General features: G+C 39.4%; 1 protein-coding gene across 5 annotated transcripts in view; it reads right to left on the bottom strand.

Annotated features, from left to right (window-relative positions):
- Positions 1 to 24023, bottom strand: part of NNT (nicotinamide nucleotide transhydrogenase) — an 89143-nt gene that overhangs the window by 51294 nt on the left and 13826 nt on the right. For all 5 annotated transcript variants that reach the window (XM_082652273.1, XM_082652271.1, XM_082652275.1 and 2 more), the window contains exons 4-7: positions 21883 to 22100; positions 18175 to 18262; positions 13204 to 13292; positions 9244 to 9431 (exon numbers count right to left, since the gene is read on the bottom strand). In XM_082652273.1, coding sequence (XP_082508399.1) covers positions 9244 to 9431; positions 13204 to 13292; positions 18175 to 18262; positions 21883 to 22100 — 583 coding nt within the window. The remainder of the gene's footprint in view (positions 1 to 9243; positions 9432 to 13203; positions 13293 to 18174; positions 18263 to 21882; positions 22101 to 24023) is intronic.

The following is a 24023-nucleotide window of genomic DNA, read 5'->3' as shown; positions in this document are numbered from 1 at the left end:
AAAATATTGATATTCATTCATCCAGTAATTCTACTTCTAAGGTTTGATTAATCCTGGGGAAATCAATGAAAGTACAGATACAAGAATAAGCAGAAAAAAAATGTTAGAACATTATTTTTAATTGACAAAAACTGGAAATAAATGAAAAGGCTAACTTTGGGAGAACAGTTACATTAAATACAGCACATTCAAACAAGAAAATTCCACAAACCATTAAAATATATTTGCAAAGAGTTCTTATTGACTTATTATGTTAAGGGAGAAAACTTATGATATAATAATATTAAGTGGAGAAAGTAAGAAAGATATTTTATCTTCATCTAACATGATAAAAATGCATGGAAAAAAGGCTGAAAGAAAATGGTAAAATGTTAAGAGTATTTTTCAGTGAGTAGAAGGATCACAAATGATCTTTATTTTCTACTTTGTACTTTCTGCATTTCCAACAAGTCATACTATTTTTATAAACAGATAAAGCATAAAGTTTTAAAGTTTCCCCGTTTAAGCTGAGGACAGAGATTAAAGAGTTGCACTAGAAGAATTAAAATAACTTAGAAATGCCCTTAACCAGTCTGTTAACTTACCAATTGAAAACACTGCACTCAAAATCCTCTGCCCTCCCTGCTACAGCAAAGGAAGCTATACAGTTAGGACAGCCTTTCAAAGAGTGAATCCAAACACTTATACAGGCAGACAGAAACATAACTAAGGATGGATAATAGACAGGAAGATGTGCACAGATTTTTTTATAATATGTAACATAGAAAAGAATATATCCAATGTTTAATTAGAGATGTCCCATATAGAGATGTCCCATAATTACCCCAGTGACAGCCCTGTGCAGATCCTAGACACAAGGATAAAAGATCCAATGAGCATATCAGGTGTTTCAAGACAGGACTGTAGAAGGCAGAAGAGTTAATAAAAGAAGGCAGATAAGAGGTATTTTTTTAGAGGCACAATTGGGCTTTCCCCTTTTGACTGCTCATTTCTGTTAATTTTATCATTTATCTGCAAAAGATGAGATACACAAAAAGACCAAGACTGTTACATCTCTTCAAATCACCCTCCCCCAAAAATCACAGATTGAAAAAATTAACAAGGAGAAAAAAATTTTTTTAATATTTTTCCTGGCACAATACAAACTGTGGGTGAAAGATGTTCAACTTCATGAAATATTTCTTGGTTCCTTATGGTTCATGGACATTAAATTCCCGGTAAGATTACTCAGTTCCCTCCCAGTTGGGAGTTTATTTCCATACTTTTGCCAAGACAATGGTAGGACAACATGCACTCACAGTCATCATTCAAGGATTCATCCATTCATTGACTCAAGCAATAACTTAGTGCCTACCACGTGCAGGCTAGATGGGGAAGGAAAGCTTTACTTACAGCTCTAAGGTCTAATAGTTTAGGATTGAAAGAGGTTGCATTCAAAGATTAGTTGCATTCAAAGATTTATTAGGAGAATAGCTAAGATACTTATAGCACTCGTCTAAAAGTTTTAATTATAGTTTCCCAATTGGATGGCCATTATTTAGGGTGGGTAGAGGTGCCACAGATTAGTGTAAGGCATCCTTGAATCTCTGTGTGCACCCAGAACTGCCAATAGACAGAAAAAAACGCCTCACACATGTGCACTGTTTCTAGACGTATGTATGTATGGCTGTGATTCACACAAAGTTATTCTGAAATGTGACTGAATTCATAGGATCTTTTCATACTCATGGGTTTTCCCATTAAACGAATACTAAGATGCAGTTTTTAAAGTAGTAAATTCAAAGATTTCTAGAAAAAAATTACTTCTTTCTAAAAATAGCTTTAACAACTTTTCACTATGCAGCAAAAGAATATACCACTGGCCTCTCTACAACAGTAAATTAAAAAAAGAGAGATTTGGCTTAAACTAAATCTCAACAGCTAAAGATTTACTGGAAAGTTTTGCAATATATTATACCTCTCTGAATAAATCAGGCCTAACGTGATCATCTGAAATCAATAAATTCTCAGATTCTATCTTACTGGAAAAAGAATCAAGCCCTCACAAACAACTTTAATCACAAAAAAAAAAAAAGAAAGAAAGAAGGAAAAATTAATAGGAAACCACTAAAAATATTAAGAACAACAAGACACCAAGATGAAAAAGGCTTACCACAAAATTTTATAATAATTCCCAAGAGCATTTAGCATTATTTACTGGAATTATTCAATGGCATTTAATCAGATGGGGAAATTCCTAACTTCCTGGCCTGTAAGCCGTCAAATTAAGCAGGCTCAAGAAAAACTTTCTGGGCTTCCCTGGTGGTGCAGTTGCTAAGAATCTGCTTGCCAATTCAGGGAACACGGGTTCGAGCCCTGGTCCGGGAAGATCCCACGTGCCGCGGAGCAACCAAGCCTATGCACTACAACTACTGAGCCTGTGCTCTAGAGCCCGCGAGCCACAACTACTGAAGCTTGTACACTTAGAGCCCGTGCTCCACAGCAAGAGAAGCCACCGCAATGAGAAGCCTGCGCACTGCAACGCAGAGCAGCCCCCGCTCGCCGCAACTAGAGAAAGCCCGCAAGCAGCAACGAAGACCCAACGCAGCCAAAAATAAATAAATGAATTTATAAAAACAAAGAAAAAGAAAAACTTTCTGCTTTAACAAGAACATGGTATATTTAACAGTATAGTAATAAAGAGATTAATAATATAAATTATAGAGTATATGTCTCCAAATGAAAATAGATTTCTCATGAACAAGTACTATAAATAAAGGATAATTTTTAATGTAACACAATACTATATATTGACTACATGCAAAACAGAGCATGTAAAAATGTTCTGACCTTTAGTATTTATACAGTAAGAAATGTCATTCTAAGCATATAATTTTATACTGAGCGCTAGTGTTTATCCAGCATCCTCTTGTCACTACTTTGATTTCCATTTTCTCCACACAGTCCATGAGCTTCAGGAGAAATGACCTGAAACTACTCCAGAGGCAGGCCTCGCTGGCTTAAGGGTAATCTCAGCACCTACTGAAGACCAGTTCAGAAATCCAGGTGTAAGCTGAGGGGCATCTCATTGCCCTGCCTACATGGATTGGTTCAGAAGTGGGGATGTAACCCAGTCAAGGCCAATAAGAATGAGGGAAAGTGTGCTAAGGGATTGTGAAAAAGTAGTTCCCTTGCTCTTCAAGAGGGAGCCATGAGAACGGCTTGCCTTGCCCTCCGGATGTGTGCTGCGCACAGTGGAGGCCTGCCTCTGCTCCTGACCATGAAACCAACTCAGGGAGGGTGGAGCTAAAAGAGGACAAAGCGGTACAGCAGGGCCCCGACGCACACCTACCCAGCTATAACTGGCTTCCTTCACCTACGCAACCCAGCAAATCTCCTTTCTTGTTTAAGGCAGACTGTGTTGGAATTTCTGCTTCTGGCAGCCAAAGGCACCCTAACTGATACACACCAAAGGCTCTTCTGGAATAACAAAATCATAGATGGGGTTAAAATATTGAGTCTTTTTTTTTTTAACACATTCCTATTCTTTATGATAGTCTACTTCTTTTTTTCTTTCTTTCTTTCTTTCTTTATTTATGGTTGCGTTGGGTCTTGTTTGCTGCACGCGGGCTTTCTCTAGTTGCGGTGAGCAGAGGCTACTCTCCGTTGCGATGCGCGGGCTTCTCATTGCGGTGGCTTCTCTTGTTATGGAGCACGCGCTCTAGGCACGCGGGCTTCAGTAGTTGTGTCATGTGGGCTCAGTAGTTGTGGCTCATGGGCTCTAGAGCGCAGGCTCAGTAGTTGTAGCACACGGGCTTAGTTGCTCCACGGCATGTGGGATCTTCCCGGACCAGGGCTCGAACCTGTGTCCCCTGCATTGGCAGGAGGATTCTTAGCAATTGCACCACCAGGGAAGTCCAAAATATTGAGTCTTAAACTATAAAAATGTTACAGATAAGGACAAAAGGCTTTTTATACATATATGTACACAGATGAAAAAAAAGAGATAATTGGTTATGTAATAGATTGGATGTGGCAAAAAACTGCTGAACATTTGACCCACTGATCTAATAAGTCTCTGATTCTGCCAGCCCCGAGGTGCACAGAGCAACACACGGATACAATCCCTCTATCTCTGTTATCACTAGAGAGGCTACAGATAGCTCTGTTCATGAACATAAAGGGATTCTGACCCAAGCTTAACCAGTCAAGCTTTATATGTGAGTTCTATTCCTGGAACTAGATAAAAATTTTCTCTGCCTAATTAATTATTTGTATAAGGAACCAGAGAGAAAGCCAGGTGGCAAAAACTTGACTGTTACAAATTGGATGCCTTGAGATATTTCTAAATGTAATATGTAGGAAATATGATTAGTCAACAGCATGTTTTAGCAGATAAGAGAAATCCTTAAAGATCTATTTAAAGAAGAAGCCTAAAAACAAGCCGTTACCTAATAATTAAAGAACACATTTATAAAAATTTTTTGAGGATTACCTCAATAATTTACCTGCCATAGCTGCAAAATTCTGTATAGATAAAAATCAAAATCAGTCAAGGCTTTACCATGGCTTCATAAGCTATGGGAATTCTCAAAAAAAGGAAAACAACTTACCAAACCTAAATGGTAACATAAAAAGGAAACATATATATTATATATTATATATATATAAATATATAATACATTAAATAATATTCTTATATAAATTATAACATTCTTTGTTTTCCCTCCAATACATGTCTAGATGTACATTAGCTACCAATCCCTAAAAAATTAATGAATATTTATTATACATTTGTTTATAAAATAATTAGGAGGTTATTTTTTAAAAGAGAAATAATGCTGTTTATTTCATTTTCCATGTCAGAAAACTTAGGTCAGGGGACTTCCCTGGTGGTGCAGTGGTTAAGAATCCACCTGCCAATGCGGAAGACATGGGTTCGATCCCTGGTCCAGGAAGATCCCACATGCCAAGAAGCAACTAAGCCCGTGCGCCACAATGACTGAGCCTGCACTCTAGAGCCCGCGAATCACAACTACTGAGCCCGTGTGCCACAACTACTGAAGCCCACACGCCTAGAGCCTGTGCTCTGCAACAAGAGAAGCCACCTCAATGAGAACACGTGCACCGCAGCGAAGCGTAGCCCCCGCTCACCGCAACTAGAGAAAGCCCACGCGCAGCAAGGAACACCCAACGCAGCCAAAAATAAATAAAATTTAAAAAAAAAAAAAAAACTTAGGTCAGAATGAGATTGACGGAAAAGCCTTAATGAAATGGGTACCTTCAGAAAAGTCAGATAAAAAGCAAGTTAAGCCATGGTTTTCCACAGTGAAATCCATGCTAGATTGCCATCTAATGGCAATGCTTTTGTAACTTCATGAGTATGTCCATAAGCCTGATGATTTCAGAGAACATCTTTGACATGCCACATAATGCTCAAGAATGTCTGGACTTTCTATTGCAACAGTCAGTAAGCTTTCCAGTCTGGATACCATTTGCAAGACCAAGCATCACCAATGGAAGAAAGGTGATTATGCTAATGCTCTACGTGCCAGGCCCTACACTGGGCTTTTTTCTTCATGTAGTTCTCAAAACAACTCTGCAAGATAAAAAGGTTTACTTCCTTTTCAGAAATGAGGAATCTGAGGTTCAGAGAGCCACAGCTGTTAAGCAGTGGAACTGGAATTTGAATCTACTCTATCTGGTTCTAAATCCATGATCTGATTGCCAATGAATGGATTAAACATAAGCAGATAAAATTAAAAACTGGGGAAGAGGAAAGAAGCTTTTAGTTCCTCACCAAAATCCACATTTGTTATGGGCTGAATTGTGTCCCCAGAAAAATTCACATGTTGAAACCCTAACCCCCGGTAACTCAGAAGACGACTATATTTAGAGACAGAGTCTTTAAAGAGATGATTACATTAAATGAGGCCATCAGGGTGGGCCCTAATCCAATCTGACTGGTATCCTTAAAAACAAGAGAAAATGTGGACACAAAAAAGACACCAAGACCATGTGAGGACACAGCAAGAAGAGGCCCTCTACAAGCCCAGGAGAGGAGCCTCAAAAGAAACCTTGATCTTGGACTTCTAGGCTCCAGACTGTGAGAAAATAAATTTCTGTCGTTTAAGCTCCCCAGTCTGTGAGATCTTGTTACGGTACCCTTAGCAAACTAATACAATGTTCTCTTATTCCTGGGGGCACAGTTAGACAACCATTCCCAGCCTCCTTCGTAGTTAGGTTTGGCCATGTGACTAGGTCTTTAGCAGAAGAAATGTAAGCAGGGGTGGCGTACGCCACTTCTGGGCATCCCATGCACACTCCTCCTTGGCCCTTTACTTCTAGCTGGCTGGAACAGAGACAGTGCCCTGAGCGACCTTCACGGCCTCATAACGATGATGACAACATTGCTGTACCTGAATCCCCAGAGGACCACCTGAAGGAGAGCTGCCCTCCAATGTGTCAACCACCTATTACTGTTAACTGAGCAAGAAGTGACTTTCTATAATGTCTGAGCTTTGGGGTGAATTTGTTTTAGCAGCTAGACCATCCTAACTAATACTGAGGCATAAGAAAGTATAGAGAAAGTGGAAATAAGGAAGAACAGAAATGCCCATGGTGGAAAGTGCTGGTTATAGCTGTAACTCTATCTATCGGGTGCTGTTTCACCAGAGACGGGACAGCCTCAGCTTCCCAATCCTTTTCAACTCAGGGACTGCCACAGAGGGAAGCACAGGGCTTTCCAATCTTGCAACATACTTTGGGAGAAATAGCAGACCAAACCAGAAGATAATTCTGGGCCATAAATCTTCCTACCAGGGCATCTGTTAAATTTGGCCCAGTCACTCACTAAATGTGCTCAAACACACTCTAAATAGTCAAGATTGATAAATGACGATGGAAAACTCCACAGTCTTGGCATCTTCCTCTTAAGGACAAGTTGCCCTGCCTCTGTTGAAAGCTACCAAGACGTGTATAGACAGCCTGTGGTTACCAACCCTTGATGTTGCAACATTTAAGTATTTTTCTCTGTCCTTCCAAATTCTCAAAACAAATGAAACTCTGTACAAGAAATATTACAAAATTCCATACAATCATACAATGCATTTAAAGGAGGAGAGGATGGTAGATGAATCAGATTAGTCAGTAAATGCTTTAGCACCCTCTACTGGCCACTTGTTACATCCAGTCAGTTCCCAGCTCATCAACTACCTTTCAACGGTCTAATGGTGGCTACAGCAAAAGCCACCCCATCCTTCCTTCAAAGCCACCTGCAACAGCTGAGCCAGAAGCCACCGCCACAAAAGGAAAGGATGAATCCTGAAGTGCTCTCCTGCCACCACCTGTCCATGAGTCCTACTGTCGCTGGCAGATTTCAAACACCACCTGTGGCCCCTGCCTTGTCTGATCTGCAACCACCTCCAGTAACCAACCCCAGCCTCATTTCCACACACACACACAGATTCTTCCAGGGGCTGAGCCCACGTCACTCTCCCGCTGTCTGCTTCATCTAGCCAGCTCCGGTGGGATGGGGATGTCTGGAGAGAAGAGCTCACCCACTGGGTATCACATGGGTAAACAGAGGACAAAAAGAAGAGCCTGAAAGGCACGTTTTCCCCCACAAGCTCACAGATATGCTGCCAATCAGCTTCCTGCCCCTGGGTGTATATTAGCCAGATTGGGGGAAGGGGGTGCCAGAGGAGGACTTCTCCTTTCCCAGAACCTCATGACAAAGCAGCTTCTCCTAATTTTCCACGGTCCCCTAGAGAAAGCAAGGCTCCTTTAGGAGGATCGAACACAAGTAACGCGAACCCTGTAAGTTCTCATTATCTGGCCCACTTTCTTTTAGAAAGGGAAAAAAATTAGAGTCAGCATGGTATTCATTATTCACTAACAGGAGCAAAGGACAGGAGAGGAGATAGGAATATAAAAGGTAGAGAGTTTCTTCACTCCCAAATCTTGCTAGATCAAGCTACTGTTTACTGTTTATTACTGATTAATAAATGCTGGCTGGTTTGACATCAAGCATCTATTCTTTAGAAGAGGATGTTGTAAAGGACTAAAAAGTAATTCCTGCCATCAAAGAGCTCATGATTTGATTGCAAAGACCAAACAAGTCAAAAGAAGTAATTACAAAGTAACAAAGCACCATAACCTTTAGTAAAAAATATATACGGGAAATTCCATAAATATATATACACACACACAAAGTCCCCCTCTCTTTCTCATGTATAAAAAAATGATCATCAGGGCTTCCCTGGTGGCGCAGTGGTGGAGGGTCCGCCTGCTGATGCGGGGGACGCGGGTTCGTGCCCCCGTCCGGGGGGATCCCGCATGCCGCGGAGCGGCTGGGCCCGTGGGCCATGGTCGCTGGGCCTGCGCATCCGGAGCCTGTGCTCCGCAACGGGAGAGGCCACAGCGGTGAGAGGCCCGCATACCAAAAAAAAAAAAAAAATGATCATCAAAATATTAATAATGGGACTTCCCTGGTGGTGCAGTGGTTAAGAATCTGCCTGCCAATGCAGGGGACACGGGTTCGGGCCCTGGTCCGGGAAGATCCCACATGCTGCAGAGCAACTAAGCCTGTGCAACACAACTACTAAGCCTGTGCTCTGGAGCCCACAAGTCATAACTACTGAAGCCTGCGCGCCTAGAGCCCGTATTCCGCAATAAGAGAAGCCACCACAATGAGAAGCCTGCGTACCACAACGAAGAGTAACCCCAGCTTGCGGCAGCTAGAGAAAGCCGACGCGCAGCAAGGAAGACCCAACACAGCCAAAGATAAATAAATAAAATTTAAAAAATAATAAATAAATTTTTTAAAATATATATTAATAATGGTCACTCTGGTAGAACTTCCAATCTGTACTTTTTCTTTCATATTTTTCAGTGCTGTTTGGATTTCCTACAATAGAAATGTAGTATCTTAACAAAGAGAACAGAAGTAAATTAAAAAACAATTATCAAGGGTGTAAACAAAGCAAACTGCTTACAAATATAATACTGTACACAGAATATGATCTATGAACATAGATAAAAATACACAGAAGACTGGAAGAAAATATACAAATTATTAATGACCGTGTTTGTCCAGGGGCCACAGTGATTTTGTCTTTTCTGCCTTTCATGTGCTTTCTCATTCTCTAGAAAGTAAATCAATCTTTACTTAAAGAAATGCAAACGTTAAACAATTATTCACCCTCATTTTAAAGTATCATTAGTAAAAGTGCTTTATCGATAACCACTGATGTAATGACACACCTGGAATAAGTGCTGTGCTGATAAGGATATCCACCTCTTTGCACTGCTGAGCAAATAGCTTCATTTCAGCCTCAATGAACTCTTTGGACATCTCCTTTGCATATCCTCCTTGGCCCTCACCAGATTCCTTCAAGTCCACCTCTAAGGGCTCAGCACCCAGAGACTTGAACTGCTCCAAAGCTGCGGCCCTGGTGATTATTGAAGGGAAAGCAGTGGTCATTTCAGGTCCTTAATACAGAAATCAAGATCATCATTTACATACACATTTTTAAGGAAGCTCTATGTATTCAAAAGTAGAAACTTTCTTTTGAGGTCTCTGACCAGACCGTTTGAATTTTTTTCTAAAGGCAGGTAACACCCTTATGATAATACCTTTTTCTGGGGAAAAAAAAAAAAAACTATAGGAAATTCCAACTCTTACTTAGTTAAGTTACAAAAGGAATTTCACTACTGCCAACTCCAGTCATCAGTTAGTAGAGTTTCTTGACAGTAGTCCCACTGTTGATGATGTGAGATCTGACCTACGTTCAGATTTGACATCATTCAAATCACTCAAGTTGAGGTCTTCACTTGTAAATGTTCTGACTTATGGGGACTTTTCCCATATAAACGACTCTTTTATTTAGAAATATTGTTACAAAGTGATTTTTGCCCCTAGTCCTCATTAAATCGTGTTTGAGAAAAGTGATCTATAAATGGCATAAATGGCAAAATGTGACGAGCCAACACATTTAACTTATGTAAAAATACATTCAGTTTAAAAATAAATAAATAAATGCTAGCCAAGTTCTGTGTACTAGTTGGGAAACCAGAGCCAACAAAGCTCTCAGCTCTGTGGCGGACAGTGTTTAACTCACCAACATCCATCCCACTACAGTGAATCCCAAACCTCCCTAACGACAACAATCGCTCCAGGCACTTGTTAAAAATTCAAATTCCCAGGCCCATTCCGAGACCCACTGAATTACAATCTCCAGCAGAGGGGCCAGGAGCTCTATTTTTAGCAAGAGCTGTAGGTAATTCTTGCCTTAACGGAAGTTTGGGAAACAGTGGACTGAGCCCATCAGTCCCCTGGCAACTGTCATGGTCGGGGAGCAGACACAGAGGTGGGATAATGAAGGCAGGGCAGAAAAGGTAAGGCATGGATGAACAAGAGCTTCTCTCCATTTCTGCTGACTTGAACAAGGAAGCTTGTATCCCAGATTGCCTGCGGAGGTCAATTTGTGACCACAGCGGGGATCAGCCAGAGCTGAGGACAGCAGAGAGGAGAGACAGAAGGAACCTGGTCCTGGATGGCACTGACCAGCGGCTGCCTCTAGTGTCAAAAGGGAGTCCTTTCCATGGATTTTCACTTCGGAGAGATAACACATTTTCTTACAGTTTAGGCCAATCTGAGTTGGTGTTACTCAAAGGGATACAGGTTTAAAAAGTTTTAGAAATGTCTACTATTTTATTTATTTATTTATTTATTTTTGGCTGTGTTGGGTCTTCATTGCTGCATGCGGGGTTTCTCTAGTTGTGGCGAGCGGGGGCTACTCTTCATTGCAGTGCGCGGGCTTCTCATTACCATGGCTTCTCTTGTTACGGAGCACGGGCTCTAGGCGTGCGGGCTTCAGTAGTTGCAGCACGCAGGCTCACTAGTTGCAGCATGCGGGCCCTAGAGCGTGCTGGCTTCAGTAGTTGTGGCACGTGGGCTCAGTAGTTGTGGCTTGCGGGCTCTAGAGCGCAGGCTCAGTAGTTGTGGCTCATGGGCTTAGTTGCTCCGCAGCATGTGGGATCTTCCCGGACACGGATCAAACCCGTGTCCCCTGCACTGGCAGGCGGACTCTTAACCACTGTGCCACCAGGGAAGCCCCAAGTCACTGTATTTCTATACAATGAATCTTGTGCAGCCATTAAATATATTTCCAGATAAGTAAAGAGCTTCATGACCTACTGCTAAGTTAAAAAAAAGTAAAAAAGTAAGTTAAATAGTACTATTAGTAAAATTACATTTTTAATTAATGTGTAGAAAAGGGAACATATATAGTAAAATGTTAATAGTTATCTCTAGCAGGGTTGTAGGGTATTTTATTTTCACTTTTTGTACTTTTTTATATTTTTCTGAATTGGGAGAATAAGCATTTTTACAATCAGAAAGAAAGTAAACTGGATAAGTTATTAAACTGATTTATATTTCTTTTAACATTATGTAAAATAGGGTTATTTATTCCTATTTCATATACTTACAATAAAGAACAAATAAAATAAAGCATAGAGCACAATGCCTGGAAGAGAGCAAGCATTTAGTACAGGTATCTGAAAACTAAAGCTCTTGACCGGCCAATTGTTTTTGCAAATAAAGCTTTTTGGAATACACACCAAAAAAGGAAAGTAAAGACTTTATAAACTTTGTAATAGAGACAATAGGCAATGAGTGGAATTTCCTAGTTATTGTCTGAAAGAATTTAGAAAATCACACCCATATAATATCGCTAGGCAATGAGTTGTCCTTAAGTTTTTAGGATGTTTAACTGAAAATAACACCATTCAGTTTTCCAACAAGAATTTATAATCAAGTGTGTTTTCCAATATATTTAGATTTCACATTTATAACATGATACTAACCCCCAGTCTCAAGATAGTGATTAGATTAACTAATGAGCTATAATTATAAGAAAAGCATTATATCCGGTCAGCCACATCTTTCTTCACTGTATACTTATCTTAATAAACTGTAAATAAAATTGAAGTTAAGCAACAGCTATATTCTAGCTGTCTACTCTCTACATAATCTAAACCAAAGACATCAACATAACTTTTATAAATTCTCAGTAGTTAACTCAACACTGAGTTTCACATCATCTCCAAGTCAAATATATACACTTCCACTTTAATAGTATTGTCCACTACAATGAAAACTTGAACAACCTACTTTTGCCAGATTTGGAGGGTCTTCAATAACTTCACATCTGCAAACATTAAAAATTAAAAGCTAGGACTAATGACATGCTTAACTGTGGCTATCCCTGGCTTGTGTCCTGGTTACTTCAGAAATGCCTTTTCTCATTTCAGCAAGACAGCATTTTATCAGCACATCACCCCTCTAAACTCCCGGTAAGCACTGTAAACCATATTCTATTGGAACAGTCTTTATTCTGAAATGTCATATTCTTTTTAACTTTGAATGGTTGCATTTCTTTTTCATCATTCTATATTCAAGATTAGCAATGGTATTTTTCCTCTACTGACTTCAACTGATAATAACTAACTACATGTTTCAACCTTAAAAAAGTATTGGAACACATAAACGATAACAATACTCAATAAGCACGTAATAAAAGCTAGTATCTTCTGAAATGAAGAACAATTTTAATTGAACTTCTCTTTAAAGAAATTCCAGGAAAATGATGATACGTCTGCTTTAAAGAAATATGCAATGAACATAATCAAGTACTTTCACCTGGCAGCTCTACTGCTGCCCAATCAGCTTTATCTGCTTCCGTCTGCTGGATGCCGAGCACATCCCTCACCCCCCCACCCCAGTCTGCTCTCCAAGATGTCTCCCATACTACTCCCCTTCTTCACACTCACAAACATCTTTGTTCATGCCCTACCTAGTGACTAAACACATTCTGAGCAGAAATAAAACACAGTAGAGCAACATGTTAGAAAGTCAAGATGCAGAGAACTCTGGTCCCATTGCTAATCTACATGAAAATACAAGACTGAGTGTGAGCGGTTCATTTGCAATTTTTAAAAATTATTTCTGCTGTACTGGGCCTGAGTCCTTAAATTTTTTTTTCCACTAAGTAATACATTTTCACTTTGAGTTAACTTTGAACAAATGGATACATTTTTAAATGAAAAGAGCTTACAGAGCAGTTTCAGCGTGCTACTTCAATTTGCAAAAGGAAAGCGTAACATCCACCTAAAACAAAATGTTTTTACCTTAACAGCAATCACTAGTAAAGCCCTCACCTTGTGTCAAATCCCCGAACAATCGCACCCATCGACTTTGCTGCACCTGCAGAGGCCAGCCCTGCCACACCGCCACCGACTATCAGAATCTAGGAAAGAAGGCAGAACCCATATGTTTTAAATAAAGTTCATGATCAACTGATTATGTAAAATCATCCGCTAGTAACTCTCAGGGCCGGGTACACAGTCAGCACGCAGTAATACAACAGGTGGTGCTGGTGGCGATGATCAGCCCTGAATAAATGTACTGTGTGGATAGGCTACTCTGTACCTGGACTGCCACTGTTTTTCAGGTTTTTTCTTTCTTAGTTGCAGCACACGGGATCTTCCTTGCGGCATGTGGAACCTTCTGTTGCGGCTCACAGGTTCTTTGTTGCAGCGCAGGGGTTTCTCTCTAGTTGTGGTGAGCAGGCTCCATATTTGCAGCACACGAGTTCTCTAGATGTGGCTCACCGGCTCAGTAGTTGCCGTGTGGGGTCTTAGCTGCCCCGCGGCATGTGGGATCTTAGTTCCCCAACCAGGGATCGAACCCCCAAGTCCCTTGCATTGGAAGGTGGATTCTTTTTTTTTTTTTGGAAGGTGGATTCTTAACCTGGACCACCAGGGAATTCCCCCGGACCACCACTGTTTTAAAAAGTTTTTTAAAGCTGATGGCAAAGGCCAAAAACTTCACTAAAACTAGTGTGACACTCAGCATCTCAGTGTAAAAGCTACATACAGCACCATCAGTGTTACGTATGTTAAAGACTGACAGGTTCTTTCCCACACTATCAAAGCTACTTCTACTAATACTATATATTACAGTATTCTAGCTCCCTCTCCCCTCTCAAATTTTAAGGTTTTCTATGTTCATAAAATATCAAAATAAGTTTCAAAGACGGGTACAACTTTGGTGAAACACCTACTCCTATTTTGAGCTTCTAAAAGGAACAGCAGGTGACCAACCACCTAATTTTGATCCACTTTCAATGAACTGCACCTGAAATCCGAAGCAATGTAACGAATCTCCCTAACCAAGGAAGGATCAGAGCCAAGAAAATCATAGAATTCCTAGAAACAAGAGTCTCTCCGCCTTCTAAGAAACAAACTAAGAACAATGTCATCTGGAATGGGCCTTCCAGAGAAAAGACCTATTATACTTCGCAGTCAAAAAAAAAAAAAAGCCACCCACAGAAACTGAGAAGTTTATAAATTCCCACCCACCCATCACGCCCACTTTTTCTGCCTCTTTAAGAAGACTAGGCTAGTGGAACTCTGCTCTGGTGACCCCTGGGCAGTGTCTCAGAGATTATGTGAATTGATCTTAATGGGAATGCTTTCTCTGGGGAGTCTACAAGAAAGGGGACAAAGAGGGACCAGAGGGAACAAGACGCTGCTGGGCTCCAAGGCACCAATCCCCACTCCACACACTGAAGCCCCACCACCACTAAAAAAAAAAAAAAAAATGAAATGAAAATAAGTAAAAGTCATAGGACTGGGCCAAGTTATCCTGAATCAAGAAATAACTTCAGGGGCTTCCCTGGTGGTGCGGTGGTTGAGAATCCGCCTGCCAATGCAGGGGACACGGGTTGGTGCCCCAGTCTGGGAAGATCCCACATGCCGCGGAGCGGCTGGGCCCATGAGCCATGGCCACGGAGCCTGCGTGTCCGGAGCCTGTGCTCCGCAACAGGAGAGGCCACAACGGTGAGAGGCCCACGTACCGCAAAAAAAAAAAAAAAGAAAAGAAAAAAAAACAAACAACCCAATTAAAAAATGGGCAGAAGATCTAAATAGACATTTCTCCAAAGAAGACATACAGATGGCCAACAGGCACATGAAAAGATGCTCAACATCACTAATTATTAGAGAAATGTAAATCAAAACTACAATGAGGGTGCTTCCCTGGTGGCACAGTGGTTGAGAGTCCACCTGCCGATCCAGGGGACACGGGTTCGTGCCCCGGTCCAGGAAGATCCGACATGCCGAGGAGCAGCTGGGCCCGTAAGCCATGGCCGCTGAGCCTGCGCGTCCGGAGCCTGTGCTCCGCAACGGGAGAGCCACAACAGGGAGAGGCCCGCGTACCGCAAAAAAAAAAAAAAAGAGAAGAAAAGAAATAACAAAAGACCCCATGATTTAAGACACAGAATCCATTCTTCAAAAAGGGAAGAGGGGCTGGAAATGGATTTAATGATCCATCATGCCTACGTTATGAAGCGCCATAAAAATCACAAAAGTACAGGGTTCCAGGAGGTTCCGGAAGCTTCCAGGAATGGTGTCCAAAGAGGGCATGGAAGCCCCACACCCCATCCCACGTACCTTTCCCTAGTCATCTCTCTCAACAGGATGTTCATCTGCATCCTTTATCATAGTCCTTCATAATAAACTGGTAAATAGGAAGTAAATTGTTTTCCTGAGTTCTGTGAGCACCTCTAGCAAATTAACTGAACCCAAGGCGGGTTGTGGGAACCTCTGACTTACAGCCAACCTGTCAGAAGCACAGGTGACAACCTAGACTTGTGACTGGCATCTGAAAGTGGGTGGGGACAGTCCTGTGGGCCTGAGTCCTTAACCTGTGAGATCTGATGCTATCTCCACGCAGATAGTTTCAGAATTAAGTGAAATTGTAGGGCACCCAGCTGGTGTCACAGAATTGCTTGGTGTGGGGAAAATCCCCACACATTTGGTGACTGGAAGTATCAGAAGTGAAGTGTTCTATATGAAAGTTAAGGAGAGACACAAGAGCAAGAGTGGAGTTTTTCCTAAACAATCCTAAATCAGACATTCCCTCATCTGCAAGAGGATCTGGGACTTCCCTGGTGGCACAGTGGTTAAGAATCCACCTGCCAGTGCAGGGGACACGGGTTCAAGCCCTGGCCCGGGAAGATCCCTCGTGCCGCGGAGCAACTAAGCCTGTGCGCCACAACTACTGAGCCTGAGCTTTAGAGCCTGCGAGCCACAACTACGGAGCTCACGTGCCACAACTACTGAAGCCCACGCGCCTAGAGCCGGTGCTCTGCAACAAGAGAAGCCACCACAATGAGAAGCCTGCGCACCGCAATGAAGAGTAGCCCCCACTTGCCACAACTAGAGAAAAGCCCGCGCACAGCAATGAAGACCCAACACAGCCATAAATAAATAAATAAATAAATATTTTTTAAAAAAAAAGAGGATCTGAACTCTATAACATGACCTAGAAGAAAGGCTCCACATCATCAGATCACTCTCCCTTGCTCACCACACTCGAAGACCAATGGCCTTCTTCACTCTCCTAGAAGCACTGAATTCTTTCCCATCACGGCACCTTTATGTGTGCTATTCCCTTGGCCTAGAATCCTGAACCCCACTTTCTTTCTTCCCATCCTTTAGGTCCCAACCAAATGTCAGAGGCGCCTTCCCCATCACCCTAACTACAGTAGCTTGCTCCTATGACTCACCACCATATCATGCTGTTCCTTTCTTTTATATCTAAAATGATACTCCATATGTGTTTGATGGTTTATTTATCTCCTCGCTGTGGTCCCTACTATGTGTAAATTTCTGTGGCAGGGATTTTTTGCCTTGTTCATGCCATATCCCCAGCTACTAGAACAGTGCCTGGCACATCAGAAGCCATCAACCGATTGATTTTAGCTCATTCTAGACATGTAAGAACACTCCATGTTTAAAGGAAACCCCAATAAAATATTATGCAAGCTACTTTTTTTTTTTTTTTTTTTTTGGCTGTGCTGCACAGCATGCAGGATCTTAGTTCCCCAACCATTGGACTGCCAGGGAAGTCCCTAAGCAATCTACCTTGATAAGTCCATCTATTGTCCAATTCTTCAATATCAGGGAAGTTTTTCTGACATGTAACTAAAATTCCTTAAGCTGCAATTTAAATTTTCAGTAAAGAGAGTCACTTTTCCACCTTTTAAAAGCTGACTGATTCTCCTTCCTTTACACCTCTTGTCTTCCGTTTCACTTTTTAATCCCTTATATTAACAGCTTTCCTCTCACCTTCCAGACAGATTCTAACCAAAACTGAGTAGTGGATTTGTGCATCAAAGCATTCAGCCACTTTAAGAACAGCAGCCAACTTCTGGCCACCATGAGGGTCAGACCTTTTCTTACGATCCCGAGAAAGAAGTCAGATGTAATCACTTTACGTATCACACCTCTGTGCTGTTTGCTCATACTCTCTTGTTAAGTTTTCTGGCCTCCACTTGAACCACGTGCCACCGTCTTCACCTGGTCTGTTTTTAAAGCCATGTATAACTAGATTTCTCAAAGCTGCTATTATCTTTTTTTCATTTTTTCTAGGAGATTTATTTTGTGTGAGAGCTCTGGGTTGATATAACAAAGTAATTAAGAGCAGGAAGCACCAAGTAAACCTGTACCCTACAGAGTATACTCTGCAGATAGATGACAACGTTTAAGGTCCTGTTTCCTATACTCTGCTGAAAGGCTTACACTATTATTTAGGGTCCGTGGCCTCGAAGGGTCACAGCATAATCGATTCTTTCACCTAGCCACCACCACCTCTCATCAACTGCTCTTCTCTGCTCTCAATATAGATTAAAGAAACTGCACCCTTTCCCCCTGCCAAACACCCTGATTATACCACCTACTATTTCCTGTCCTCTTGACCCAAAATTTGGCAAAAAGTGAGAAAACCAAGTCTTTCCTGAGCCCGTGTGTCACAATCATTGGGAAGTTGAGAATTTGCTGAATGTATTACGAGGCTTTTTAAACAATTACTAATAAACAAGTCATCCAAAATCCCTTTAAGAATTCAAGTTATAAAGTGAAAAACAGGAAAAAAAAAATTGAACTTCCAGAAATGTCAAAATTCATTGTTTTCAAGTAACCTTAAGTAGCTTTGAGGCTCTGCCATATATTTGTATATGACATGAACATCATAATTTGCAAACAAAAAAATTTTAAATAACTATTTAAAAACTACAATACCCTTGCCTAATTCATAGTATGAAGAAATATTAAAGTTTTACCTACCTTAGCTGGAGGAACTTTTCCAGCAGCTGTGATCTGACCAGTAAAAAAACGTCCAAAATGATTTGCTGCTAGTACAACAGCCTTGTAGCTTAAGAAAATAGAAAAATAAATGGATACATAATTCTATAAAATTAAAGAACTTAAGTTTATATAGGAGAAATTATTAAAGAATAAGAATAATAGCTAACATTTTTATAGTGACTACTATCTGTCAAGAACAGTTCTAAGTGCTGTATATATGCTTACTCCTAATCTTCACAACAATCCTATGGATAAGTATAACTATTATCTTCATTTTATAGGTGAGGAAACAGACACACAGAGGTAAAGAGACTTGACTGAGGTCTCTCAGCTAGTAAATGGCAGAGCCAGACGTCTGACCCTGGCATGTTGCCTACAGAGGCACACTCTTACCCGTGACGCTCTCTGACCTCTTTGTAATGAGCTCAGTTGGGATTAAAAAAAATGAAGGGAAGACAAGAAAATGCTAACAATGGTTTTCTTTGGCAGCTGGGGCTACAGATACTTCAAACTTTCTGTTTTACTTTATTGTTCAAATTTTCCTTGTTGACTGTGTAGTCTTTATATAATAGAGGAAAAAAATCTTTCAAATTAAAAAAAATGGATTGGCTATATGCTTGTACATAATAAAATTCCAACCTCACAACAAAAAACACTTCCCTTGATCTCTAATGGTTGAAACCATGGGATTTTGAGACAGAGTGACCTCAGTTCAAGTCCAAGTTCTATCACTAACTAGCTTTGTGACCTTGGGCAAATTTCTTTAGTTCTCTAATCCTTGGTTTTCTCATCTCTAAAATGGGAACAAAAAGAGTCTCTTAGTGTTGTGAGGACTAAATGAGATAATGCAGGTAAAGCCCTTATCATAAAACCTGTTACAGTAAGTGCTTGGTAAATATGTTTTTAGCTAAAGAAATGCTCTATGTATCAAAAACTAGTAATTTATACCACCTTTTCTTTAATAGGATATTTTTATTACACTAATTTCATTTCCTATTACATTAATTTCATTCTATTATTTTATACTTAAAAGGCACTTTTGCACACTCTCAGTAACACACAGTCTACCTTAACATTATGATACAAAGATTAATATCATAATGCAAATATTATAATGATAAGATCCACCTGCTAGTTGACAAAAAAACCCTTTCCCTGGTCATATTTTTGTAAAATAATACTTGATATAATAATTAATGCAAAAGCATGGAACAGTTACCACTATTACTTTAAGTTAAATAATATTAGAGCAGAAAAATATTTTAATGATTACATTATTTGTTAGTTTTGAATCCAACTGATAGAAATTTTCAGAGAGCAAAGATGATAAAGATTCAAAGTCCACTACAAGGAATTAATTTTGGAATTAACGTTTTAAAAGATTCAGTTGTTATACTGGAAAAAAACAAAAATGAGACTGATTACACAGGAAATGTACAAGAAAACGTTGATAGTGGGAAAAGGTGATAAAAGTGGGCCTGTTTTTGATGAAAGCAAAAAGGGTCAGAATGAACATCAGGGAACTAGAAGGAGGGTGTCTTCACGGTAGTACAGCTGTGTGTGTGAGTTAGATAATGATTTATCACACATTGTATGGGTAAATATACTAGGTGATTCATCTCAAACTATGCCTTTTGCATATACCAGCTCAGGACGTGAGGCAATGATTCTTTAAAGTGTGTCCCTGGATCCCCAAAAGTTCAAATTTCAGCCAACTCTGGGGCCATTGTGGCTGGGATGGAGAACAGGGAGAGAATGTTTCTAGACACCCTTCCATCCCTCAATTCAATGAAGGCCACTCTGTTCTTATTGGATTTGTTTATACTGCTTCATATTTCATTTCCTCAAAAGATTCTGCAGCAGAAAACCACTGATCTAGAGCTACTGGTGGGGATAACCTTTCACACATGTGCATTTCACATGACAAAAATCAGCAGCACCCTTAAAACTTTACGTTGTACATTTCCTATATAAAATTTTAAGTCCCATATTGCATAACTCTTCCAGAAACTAAAGAAATATGACAAAAGTTTATTTTGTCCCTTAGTGTTAATTCACATCACAAGAAATATCTTCAAACCAACCATTTGCCATATTACATAAGGACAACAAAATGTGTTGTTAACTTGTCCTTTTTGTTTGCTGCATCTCATTTATATCAAATGTGAACAAGTTGAAACCCAAAGTGGAATCTGTGGCACATTTGATATGCTACATCTAAGATATGAAACCTAAGAAAACTTTCAGTTCATGTGTTAGCTTTAAGAGTCTATTCAGGTTAGTCTTTTTTCATGCGCCATTTTATTTTTTAAACATTTTCATTTGTCGGTGCCTCATTCATATTAGCAAGTTGTCACTACTAATAGTTTTCATGCTTAAAATCTAATTCGACAAGCTTCTTAGATGAGCTGATTTCATAAGCATCATCTGACTTCCAGATTTTTCCCACTCTCCAGGCAGAGTCAGCAATACACTGTACTCACATAGTTATTCCTATCCCTGCCCCGTGGCAGGCATGGTTACTCAGTCAGAGCCACATTCCTCTGAGCTGATTGGGCCTTGGAATTCTTTTATACACAGTGGTCCAGGCAATCAATGGGGAATGAATTAGTGCTGGTGGGCGAATGAAATTTACTGCCATCTTGGCCACAGTTAGCCCTCAGTTATCAATATGGGTTTTGACACCAGATGCAACTTCCTCAAGCGCACGCATTTTCCCTATTCATTAAATATTTTATAAATTTACCTATGTAAAAGCTAATTAAAATGGTAAATCTACCAATATGTATATATTAGATTGAACCATATGAAACTGCTAATATCCAACCATTTGTGACCCTATGACAACAGCAATTTATGTTAACTAAACTTATTGTGGTAATAATTTCACTATATATATATAGCAAATCATTGTTTACACCTTAAACTTATACAATGTTCTATGCCAGTCATACTGTAATAAAACTGAGGAAAAAAACAGTAATTTCAACCTAATATATACAAAAATATACACATATGTACACACACACATGAAATACAGTGTATCCCTGTTAAAGTACAGATAAATTCCAAAGAACAAAATTTGGGACATTATGTATTCGGAAGTCAGAAGTACTTTCTTAGCATAGACTCAGAAGCCTTATAATTAGTAAACTAAAAATAAGACTTTCTACATTGCACCCTTTCCCTTTCTCATCCTTTATGACTAACAGTCTAAAAAGCAGTACTAGATCTATGTGAATTTTAAATCATTTGTTCTAAATCGTTATCACTACCCTTGCTATCGACTTCAGTAAAATATGAGTTTACTACATTAAGGTTTTTGGATAATTAGAAATTACTAACACTATGGTTTACTTACCATAGTTTTTCATGAAAACAGATATTAAGATATTGCATTTCATTAAAAAAAAAGTCATTTCCTTTGGTGGAAGGAAATACTACTTCCCTTCTCCCCATGAATATTAAAAAGTAGTGTACAATAGCATGCAAAGTGAAGAGCCATTTCCCACTGATGACTGTGAAACAATACAAGTCTTAAAAATAATTTAAGTGCACTCTCAGAAGGCTGCAATCTCCAACAATCATTACAAGTAAAATCATTGTGAGAGAGAAGAGCTACAGTGAGAGTGTTTCTATAGTACCATTGTGCTTTTGTTCGGCTGGAATGGAAAAGAATCAACCTACCCAGCAATGTTGGCCATGGAGCTTAGCGCATCGTATCCCTGAGCAATTGTGACTCTTGGAACCTGGTCCATCGCCAGAACTGTAGTTTTCCTTTTGGAAAGTTTATTTAGCAAGTCTGGATTTTGGGTTGGGTAAATAAAACTAATCAGTGTTCCCGATGTTTTTAAAAGGTCAGCTTCATGAACACCTAACGTTGGGTTAAGCATAGGGGCTCGCACCTAAGAAAAAAGTCATCACCAATTAAAAATGTAAATGCCTTTATAATATTTTTAAGTAAACAAAACAATTAAAATAATATGCCATGATTGAAATAACACTCCAGAAGTCATCTCTCAGCAATAAATTTCTGACTCAATTCCTAAACAAAATAAAGCACACAAAGATCTATGCCACCGATCATCTCACTGAACCTATGACCTGGTCCTGAGTAAGGAGCACACATACCTGGAAATAGTGTTGGGACAGGTTTGATAATGACAGGTAGAGCAGTAAAAAAATATGTAGGTTCTACAACAAACCTGTTCTCCCAAAATCTATTACTCTGGTAAAATTAAGACATATTAGAATAAACAGGCAGGAAGTTTTTGTTGTGTGTTCAAAGAATCAACTCTTGTTAATTTTGGCAAGCACAAACATTTGGAGTGGTGAGAAGTTAAGAACAACATAAACTAAAATATCCATGGTAATATGTATCAATTTATGTCACCTTAAAATTCCAGAAGAATATTTATAGATGAACACAACTCAAACTAGTAGCCTTACTGAATTGGGTTTAAGCAAAAAGCTACAATATATTCTGTTAAGTATCAGTCAATGAACACACACTGCACATGCTTGAAAGTTTCAAACGTCCACTTTTTCAAGCCAACTTTTTTAAAATTCCATTTAAAAAGGTGTTTTAAAATGTGTTTCACATCCCTGTTTAAAATCAATCTTAAAGTATATGATTTCATTAGCTCCCAATTTGCAGCAATAGTGCTTTTAGGCTAGTAAGCACAGAAAAAGAAAAACAACTCTGAGACTTATGTTTTAAAAGGAAACAGAAACACAAACACTGGGTCAATACTGTCATTTCACAGCATTTCATCTCAATTTACCTATGAGACACCTTTATCTGTTATTCCCATTTCAGTTGTTGATCTGGTGATGCATGTGATTTTAGGTTCTGGACTTTAATTAAGACTCTCTGACAAGGTCTATTTTTCCTCAGTGAGAATCTATAATATAGATTTAATAAAAATTAGGGGACAACTTTGAATTAATTCTCCTGGCCCCTATCAAATGCTCAGCTGAGACTGCTGACATCTGAGCGAGTTAAGCCACTAGAACATTTCCCTGAAGGTGCTTTTGGGTCTCTAGTTCCTCAGAATATTTATAGACTTGACTCAAAAAAGAGACCCTAAGATCAAGTAGTTTATTAGTACGAGTATAAGGTTACTTAAGTTTTTATATTATAGGATTTCTCAGTGCATGTAACATGCTCATACACATTGTGAATCCCTAAAAGGAACACAGAGCATTTCTAAAACTTATGTGCACCCTACTAATCCTTTTTTGTGGGACATCTCAAGGTTTTGGTCCCTATAACATACATTACAATGGGTTTTGGTCCCTATAACATACATTACAATGGGTTATACTCATTTTTCTATTTTCTCTAAGCTCTTTTATTATACCAAGTTACATTACCAAGTATCAGTATACCTAAACACTTAAAAACTTAAACTGAATTACTATTTATCTCCATATCATATTGTTATTAATTTTCTATAGAAGAAAAGTTTTGTGTCTCTGCAAAAAACATGATTTAAGACCCTATCAAGTTATTCAGTGGACTGTATGTAAAAAAAACGACGTGATTGAGTTCCCCTTAGAAATTAATGTAGGAAAAAAGCAGGTCTATCCTGAAAAAGCAAGCAGCTTATTTTAACCAGATAATCATGCTTATTTAATCCATACTTCCTTACTTGCCTTGGTTACAGAAGGCTTAGGATTTAAGTTAACGTTCAGATACAGTCTCTCTTTTCTCTACATGATTTTTTACTTAAGATTTTATTTGTAGAATTGCTTTTTTATTTGTAACATTGCTTTTTCCAGAATAGTCCTCCCTCTCTAGAAATAGTACCTACGTCAGTTAAATC

The sequence above is a fragment of the Grampus griseus genome, assembly GCF_964374135.1.
Source record: "Grampus griseus genome assembly, chromosome: 3".
Classification (NCBI taxonomy): domain Eukaryota; kingdom Metazoa; phylum Chordata; class Mammalia; order Artiodactyla; family Delphinidae; genus Grampus; species Grampus griseus.
Note: the sequence above shows the minus strand (reverse complement) of the source record. Positions and strands in the feature narration are given on the sequence as shown.